The 8232-nt window shown below is 52.8% G+C and overlaps 2 protein-coding genes across 2 annotated transcripts; both read left to right on the forward strand.

Annotated features, from left to right (window-relative positions):
• Nucleotides 1-4128: 4128 nt before the first annotated feature.
• Nucleotides 4129-5247, forward strand: LOC118643150 (interferon-induced transmembrane protein 2-like). The gene is made up of 2 exons (XM_036281056.1): nucleotides 4129-4459; nucleotides 4989-5247. Exons 1-2 carry the CDS (start codon nucleotides 4274-4276, stop codon nucleotides 5136-5138), a joined length of 336 nt encoding a protein of 111 aa, XP_036136949.1. The 5' UTR covers nucleotides 4129-4273; the 3' UTR covers nucleotides 5139-5247.
• A 1616-nt stretch (nucleotides 5248-6863) lies between these two features.
• LOC118643147 (interferon-induced transmembrane protein 3-like) lies at nucleotides 6864-8000 on the forward strand. Its single transcript, XM_036281054.1, has 2 exons — nucleotides 6864-7197; nucleotides 7741-8000. Exons 1-2 carry the CDS (start codon nucleotides 6949-6951, stop codon nucleotides 7912-7914), a joined length of 423 nt encoding a protein of 140 aa, XP_036136947.1. The 5' UTR covers nucleotides 6864-6948; the 3' UTR covers nucleotides 7915-8000.
• The last annotated feature ends 232 nt before the right edge of the window (nucleotides 8001-8232 follow it).

Here is an 8232-nt window from a genome sequence, read left to right on the forward strand (position 1 = left end):
ATTTGGCTTAGATTGTCGAATATGTTGCCATATAATTATTCATAGTAGTTGTTAATGATCTTTTGTATTTCTGTGGTGTCAGTTGTTACTTCTCTCTTTCATTTCTGATTTTGTGTATTTGTGTTCTCTCTCTTTGTTTCTTGGTGAGTCTAGCTAAGGGTCCATCAATCTTGTTTATCTTTTCGAAAAACCAGCTCTTTGTTTCATTGATCCTTTGAATTGTTTTTTTTTTTGGTCTGTATGTCATTTATTTCTGCTCTGATCTTTACTATTTCCTTCCTTCTACTTGCTCTGGGGTTTTCTTTTTGTTTGCTTTCTAATTCTTTAAGTTATGAGGTTAGACAACCAATTAGAAATTTTTCTTGCTTCTTAAGGTAGACCTGTAGTGCTATGAACTTCCCTCTCAGAACTGCTTTTGCTGCATCCCATGGAGTTTGTGTTGTTGTGTGTCCATTTTCATTGGTTTCTAGGAAGTTTTTAAATTTCTTCCTTGATCTCCATGGTAACCCATTCATTGTTTAATAACATGCCATTTAGCCTCCATGTGTTCAAATGTCTTTGATCTGAGTAGATGCTTGATATGATTTCAATTTTCTTGAACTTGTAGAGATTTAGTTTGTGTCCTATCACGTGATCTATCTTTGAGAATGTTCCATGTGCACTTGAGAAGAATGTTAATTCTGTAGTTTTGGGGTGTAATTCTCTGTAGACATCTATTAAATCCATTTGGTCTAGTGCTTCATTTAGAGTCTCTGTTTCCTTGCTAATTTTTTGTCTAGAGGATCTATCCAGTGGTGTCAGTGGGGTGTTGAAGTCCCCTGCTATGATTGTATTGCTGTCGATTTCTCCTTTGAAGTCCTCCAGAAGATTTTTAATATATGTTGGTGCTCCTATATTAGGTGCATATATGTTTATCAAGGTTATATCTTCCTATTGGATAGATCCTTTCAATATTATGTAGTAGCCTTCTTTGTCTCTAGTTATGGCCTTCATCTTGAAATCTATTTTATCAGATATGAGTATTGCTACCCCAGCTTTTTTTTTCTTTTCGTTTGCTTAGAAAATTGTTTTCCATCCCTTCACTTTCAACCTATGTGAGTCTTTTGTTGTGAGGTGGGTCTCTTGTAAACAACATATAGATGAGTCATGCTTTCTTATCCAATCAGCTACTCTGTCTTTTTATCGGAACATTCAAACCATTTACATTTAAGGTGATTATTGATATGTATTTATTTATTGCCATTTTGTTTAGTGTGGTTCTATTTTTCTTCCTGTTTCTTCTACTAATTACAGCAGTCCTTTTAACATTTCTTGCAGTGCTGGTTTGGTGCTAATGTATTCCCTTAGCCTTTTCTTTTTCTTTTTTTTGTCTGGGAAGCTCTTTATTTGACCTTCTATTTTGAATGACAGCCTTGCTGGGTAGAGTAGTCTTGGATTCAGATCCTTGTTTTTCATGACCTCGATTACTTCATGCCAGTCCCTTCTGGCCTATAGTGTTTTTGTTGAGAAGTCAGCTGAGAGCCTTATGGGGGTTCCTTTGTAGGTAAGCTGTTGCTTATCTCTTGCTGCTTTTAGGATTCTCTCTTTGTCTTTAATTTTTGGCATTTTAATTACTATGTGTCTTGGTGTGGGCCCGTTTGGGTTCTTCTTACTTGGGGCTCTCTGTGCTTCTTGAACTTGAATGCCTTCTTTCTTCACGAAATTAGGGAAATTTTCTGTCACTATATCTTCAAATATATTCTCTAACCCTTGCTCATTTTATTCCTCTTCGGGGACTCTCTATGATGTGAATATTATTACATTTCCAGTTGTCCCACATTCTCTTAAGCTGTCTTCCTGTTTTTTAATTGTTTTCCTTTTGGTTTTCTGATTGGTTGATTTTTTCTACCCTGTCTTCTAATTCACTGATCCAGTCCTCAGCTCCCTCTACTCTGCTGTTTAGACCTTCCTATGTGTTTTTTATTTCTGATATGTCCTTCTTGATCTTTTCTTGGTGGTTTTTAATTTCCAATTGGTTGATTTTCAACATCTTTATGTCCTTACTCATGCTGTTGAGCTTCCTCGAGATCATGGCTCTGAATTCTAGCTCTGTTAACTTGCCTAACTGCTCCACATTTATCTCATCTTCGGTAGAGGTCTCTTGTTCTTTCATTTGGCTTTTGTTTCTGTGTTTCACCATTTTGGCTATCACAGTGGGCTTTGGAACCTGCCAAATTTTCTCTGTAGGTGTTGGTGTTCTGCTGTTTGTGGCTCCCTCTCCTGGGTTTGGATGAGCAAGGGAAGACCCACGTGAAACACCAGTGTCAAGTCTAAATTTCCTGGTTAGAGTTGCTAGCCCAGAAATGGTACAGTTATCCTCTATCATTTTGCCTGGAGGCTATCAGTAGTGGTTACTTGAAGAGCCTTGGGTTGTCAGTTGAATGAAAAACTCCCTCAGGTGCTCAGTGTAAGGGGATTTCCCGAGGGTGGGACAGATGCTGGTTGGTAATGGGCCTGAATTTGCATTTAAATGTCCCACCTGGGTGGGGTTGAATCACCAAGGGAGGGGCTACTGCCTTTCCCCAGAGCCCTGGGAAGGACTAAGATGATCACTGTCCTGCGTGGCTGCAACTCAGCAAAAGCTCTGAGTCCCCTCCAAATCCCAAGTGTCCCCACACAGTTCCAGTTCAGTCCGCCCTCCCTCTACCGGAGCCCAAGGTGAGTGGCTGTGGCTATTTTAGCGTCTGTCCAGGCTCTGCGCTGTGGAGCTGCTTGGGAGTTTAACCCGAGGGCGCTGCTCACAGCTAAAGCCACTGCTGTCTGTGGGCTCCCAGCCCCCCTCTCGTGCCTCTGCAGTCCTACCAGGATGGAGTCAGTGTCCCTGGCTATATGGTCCTTGCAAGCTGCTTTTCTGTTGCTTTTTCCCGTTGATTTGTCTTTATTTTAGTGGTAATTCTGGTTTGGTCCTGGGAGACGGTCTGTGTAGCTTCCATTCACACTGATGCCCTTTTGGTATCTACCTGTTTCTATAGTCTTAAAGTATCTGCGCAATATATTAACGATATGCCAAGAAAAGAGTGGTTTTGCACAGAGACACCCCGCAGACACCACCCTTCGGGGATCAGGGTCTCATCACAGTCGGGAAAAGTAAGGTGGTGGACCTGCAGTGAAGGTCACGTCTCCATTGGAACGAACCACGCTCCAGGGCTCAGCGGCCACAGCGTACACACGGAACACCGCGAGCTTGGAGGCTACAAGAGCAGTGGGAGACAGCAGGGAGGAGCTCAGGGGGGCAGCGAGGGGGCAGGGCCACTAAGGGCAACTAAACAGGACGCAGAGGGCAGGAGCGAGGAGGCAGCCCTGCCCCGAGCTCCTCCGGAAGGTTGGGAGGGGCCGAGTGTGGATCCGGGTCAGCCACAAACACCTGATCATTGCAGCTGAAGCACAGGACCCACAGGACCCACAAGCTGCACACCTCTCTCTGCTCTGATGTCCACATATTTCCGTGGGGTGTGCTGAGGCAGGAAGACAAAGCATGTGATTTCAGGAAGGCCCATGAAACGGGGGGGGGCTCTGTCCCCACCGTGTCCTAGCTGGGGTGGTACTCTCCAGGCAGCGAATCCTCCCTTCCAGCATTGGCGCTGATGTAACCTGCTGCTTCGAGGCGGCTTCCACATGCCCTGGAACCTCCCCCACCATGGCTGCCTCCTCGTGGCATCGAGCACCCAGTGTCCACGGGCCCCTCCAGAGAGGGCCTGCTGGGCTCCCAGGGGACAGGCAGCAGGGACTGCTGGGTCCTGGGCTGCAACCAGGAAGCGCCCACCTGAGCGTGGACTTCAGAGAGGCCTCTGGCAGCTGAGGAGTGAAGTATGAGGGAGGCGCTAGAGTGAGGGGTATCTGGGACAACTCCTAGGGGCCCAGCCTGGGGACAGTGAAACCTCACAGTCTTGGGCAAGGGGCGGAAAAAGTGCCCAGGGCCCACCACAGCCTCCCTTGAAGAGACATGTCCTGATTCTGTGACAAAGACAGGATTACAATACTTGGACCTCACGATTTCCTCCCACCCAATCCAGTGTAATATAACACTAAGTAATTTGCTCCTCCCTCCCAGTATCCACCCAGATAAATAATTTTGAAACACCAGGAAACAGAAACTTTGAAAAATCAGAAATACCTTAGAGAGGGAGGGGCCCTGAGCACGGTCCCAGCATCGGCTCCCACACTGCTCAGGTCTCTGCTACAGGACCCTTCCACCTTCCTCACCTGGGACCACACCTGCTCCCCAAAGCCGAGGATGATTAAGGAGGAACATGAGGTCATCAACCTGGGGACACCCCAGAACTCAGGGCCCATGATGTCCACTGTGGTCAACATCCAGCCTGACACCGCAGTGCCCGACCACATCGTCTGGTCCCTGTTCAACACGATCTTCTTCAACACCTGCTGCCTGGGCTTCGTGGCCTTCGCCTACTCCGTGAAGGTGGGTGTGTGCGTGGGGGCTTCTCCAAATTGTGTGTCAGCCCCCAGTTAGGCAGCCCAGATGACTCTTAGAATTGGGGAGCCCGTGTGTGTGTGTGTGTGTGTGTGTGTGATGAGGCGGTCTGGGGTGCATGGGGATGGCTGGGTCAGCCTTGTCCTCAGGGCTCCAAGCAATCCCCTACTGACCACACCAGAAGTTACATTCCTCAGACTCCCCATGTGGCTCCAGGCTCTGTGGGGGTGAACAGAAGTGCTCTGCACACCCTGACCCTGATGGGGCCCGAGGCCAGCAGAGGGGCCAGGGCAGGGGAGAGGAGTCTGGGACCCCTGGAGAGGCTGAGTGTGAGGGAGGGGCCACCTGGCCCTGTCCTGCTCAGGCTCCGGGGAACAGGGAGGGGAGGGTCTCATATCTGGCTCAGCAGCAGTGGAGGCTGGTCTGGGCAGGGACCAGCCAGGGCGGACCTGGGTCTTAGCTCCTGGCTCTCCCCAGGACCGGCTCCAGATGCCCCTCACCATCTCTTCTCCCCCAGTCTAGGGACCGGAAGATGGTAGGAGACGTGATTGGGGCCCAGACCTATGGGTCCACCGCCAAGTGCCTGAACATCTGGGCCCTGGTCTCGGGCCTCCTGGTCATAATTGGCACAGTCGTCACAGTCATCGTTATTGTGGTCCTTCAGTGAATCGTCTTCCAGGAGGTTACTAGCAGCTGCCCACCGGAGGCTGTCACCCTTTCACAGCTGTTTAAACACCCGTGTCTACAATGGAACTCAATAAAGGACGTGTGTGGGACAAGGCTGTGTTTTTCCTGGGGAGGGGGTCCAGCTGAGAGTCCCAGGCTGTTCCTGAGACAGCCCACCCACACCACTGCCCCGGGCTATCCGTCCAGAGGTCAGGAAGGGCCGCTCCGCAGCCAGGAGCGGCCAGGACACCCTCCCGGTGGAGCACACCTGTCCTGCTCTCTGCCCCCCAGAAGCTCAGGACCCAGCCCGCGCGGTCAGGAGAGACATTTCCCTCTGGTCCCGCCTCCAGGTCCTCCTCCAGGTCTCACAGCAGGAAAAGCCAGAAGAGAACAGGCTGTCCCTAGGGCGCTGGGGGAAGAGCCCGCCTCCGTCACCCTCAGCCCGCCTCCTCCACCCCCCTCATTGCCCCACAGGAGAACCGACCCGCCCACCTCCCCCGCTCCAATCCGATCCCTTGCTCCCCCACATCCATCTACTCTCATTGACCACGCCCACCACCCGCGCCACGCCCTCCGGCTCTCCTGCCCACCAGCCCACCACCCAGCATGGGCCACCTTAGTACCACTGTGCCCACTGCCCTTTTGGTACCGACCAAGAGGAAATTGTCAGGGGATCTCCTCTGAGCAGCCCCGCACCCCGAGCTGTGGAAGTCCCCCTGGAGCCTCACCACACCGACCTCCTTCACGAGGCTCCGAACTTCCTGACCCGGCTTTCTGTCAACCACTCCTCCGTGGTGTCCATGGTAGTGCCTCCATCCAGATACCGTTCTCCCTCCCGCACCCACCGGGCTCCCAGGCCGCTCACACGGACCCATCGCCTCGGACCCTCCGTGCGCTGCAGGAGCTCTGTGGGCCACGCCGATGCTCAGGGTGCACAGGGGGTCCTGTTCATGATTGCGAGTGTGAGTGCTGTGTGGGGTGGCTCTGGGAACCCCTTGCGAAGTCAGGGAGGCAGCACCTTTGCCTTTGGCTGAGGTGGCCCCCCAAGATGAAATACATGCTCCATTGGCCTGCAGTTTGCCCAAGGCTAAGCTGGCGAGCGCCCTGCTGACCGTGATCTGCCTTCAGCCGCTCATGATTGTGGAAAGTGTAGACGCCACAGGGCTCCTGCCTCCCGTGGACACAGAGTAAAAGGGACTTGTGTGCTCAGGGACCACGGACGCTGCACCTTTACCTGCCACGTCCATGATTTTTAAGTTCCCGGGACATCCTGAACGTCACTCCTTGGACACTGGGCGAGATCACCATGTGACATGCTGCTAGGAATGCTGCCCGTAAGGAGCCAGCAGGTGTACATTGCCTCCTTGGCTGCAAGCCTCCTGGGGACCCTTAGATATTAGAAGATTCATGCTGTGTGGAGAGGGGTGGGGGAGAGGCTGGATGCCCCTGGGTTGGAGGGCATGGGCTGGGTCTGTGTCTGAAGGCATCTGTAACTCTCTCTGGCAGGCCAGAATCTTAGGAGATGTCCCAGGGGGGAGTTCAGCAGAACAGTCATCTTTTGAAGGTGTGTTGCTTAGGAGGAACTTTGGTAGCTGAGACAGGGCCCGAGTTTAGAGACCGGAACAGAAAGCCCCCACCCAGGCCCTCAGCCCTTGTGCAACATGACACTCCCAAAATCGTGACGCCCTCCAGGACCACAGCCAAAATATTTTTTTTTTTTCCTGAGGAAAACGAAACTAGCAAGGAAAGGGAACACCCAGGGAGGCTACTGGATCCCGGGAACTGGACAATTTCTCCTCTGCTTTCACACCATGAACCGCAGCTCCCAGCCCTTCTTCTCTGGCACACACACCAGAGCTCCTCCATCCTATGAGGTACTCAAAGAGGAACATGAAGTCTCCGTGCTGGGGGGTCCCCAGAGCTCGATGCAAGAGAGGACGACCGTGATCAACATCCAGCCTGAGACTGCAGTGCCCGACCACATCGTCTGGTCCCTGTTCAACACGCTCTTCTTCAACACCTGCTGCCTGGGCTTCGTGGCTTTCGCCTACTCCGTGAAGGTGGGTGTGTGCGTGGGGGCTTCTCCAAATTGCGTGTGAGCCCGCAGAGGACTCCAGCCCAGAAGCACTTGGGATTGGGGAGCCAAGGCTTGTGTGTGTTGGTGGGGGTGGGAGAGGCAGGTTATTATGAGGTGGTCTGGGGTGCATGGGGATGGCTGGGTCACCCTTGTCCTCAGGACTCCAAGCGATTCCCTACTGACCACACCAGAAGTTACATTCCTCAGACTCCCCATGTGGCTCCAGGCTCTGTGGGGTAGAACAGAGTGCTCTGCACACCCTGACCCTGATGGGGCCCGAGGCCAGCAGAGGGGCCAGGGCAGGGGAGAGGAGTCTGGGACCCCTGGAGAGGCTGAGTGTGAGGGAGGGGCCACCTGGCCCTGTCCTGCTCAGGCTCTGGGGAACAGGGAGGGGAAGGTCTCATATCTGGCTCAGCAGCAGTGGAGGCTGGTCTGGGCAGGGACCAGCCAGGGCGGTCCTGGGTCTTAGCTCCTGGCTCTCCCCAGGACCGGCTCCAGATGCCCCTCACCATCTCTTCTCCCCCAGTCTAGGGACCGGAAGATGGTGGGAGACGTGATTGGGGCCCAGACCTATGGGTCCACCGCCAAGTGCCTGAACATCTGGGCCCTGGTCTTGGGCCTCCTGGTCATAATTGGCACAGTCATCACAGTCATCGTTATTGTGGTCACTTCAGTGAATCGCCTTCCAGGAGGTTACTAGCAGCTGCCCACCGGAGGCTGTCACCCTTTCACAGCTGTTTAAACACCCGTGTCTACAATGGAACTCAATAAAGGACGTGTGTGGGACAAGGCTGTGTTTTTCCTGGGGAGGGGGTCCAGCTGAGAGTCCCAGGCTGTTCCTGAGACAGCCCACCCACACCACTGCCCCGGGCTATCCGTCCAGAGGTCAGGAAGGGCCGGTCCGCAGCCAGGAGCGGCCAGGACACCCTCCCGGGTTGCTGTCTGTACCCCCGAAGCTCAGGACCCGGCCCGCGCGGTCAGGAGAGGCATTTCCCCCTGGTCCCGCCTCCAGGTCCTC

The sequence above is a fragment of the Molossus molossus genome, unplaced genomic scaffold (genome assembly GCF_014108415.1).
Source record: "Molossus molossus isolate mMolMol1 unplaced genomic scaffold, mMolMol1.p scaffold_m16_p_31, whole genome shotgun sequence".
Classification (NCBI taxonomy): Eukaryota; Metazoa; Chordata; class Mammalia; order Chiroptera; family Molossidae; genus Molossus; species Molossus molossus.

What these genes read in the sequence shown, in the direction of transcription:
- LOC118643150 (XM_036281056.1), top strand. Translation starts at nt 4,274, where the DNA reads ATGATTAAGGAGGAACATGAGGTCATCAACCTGGGGACACCCCAGAAC. An exon ending in CCTTCGCCTACTCCGTGAAG is followed by an intron (nt 4,460 to 4,988) that starts GTGGGTGTGTGC and finishes CTTCTCCCCCAG; the next exon opens with TCTAGGGACCGGAAGATGGT.
- LOC118643147 (XM_036281054.1), top strand. Translation starts at nt 6,949, where the DNA reads ATGAACCGCAGCTCCCAGCCCTTCTTCTCTGGCACACACACCAGAGCT. An exon ending in CTTTCGCCTACTCCGTGAAG is followed by an intron (nt 7,198 to 7,740) that starts GTGGGTGTGTGC and finishes CTTCTCCCCCAG; the next exon opens with TCTAGGGACCGGAAGATGGT.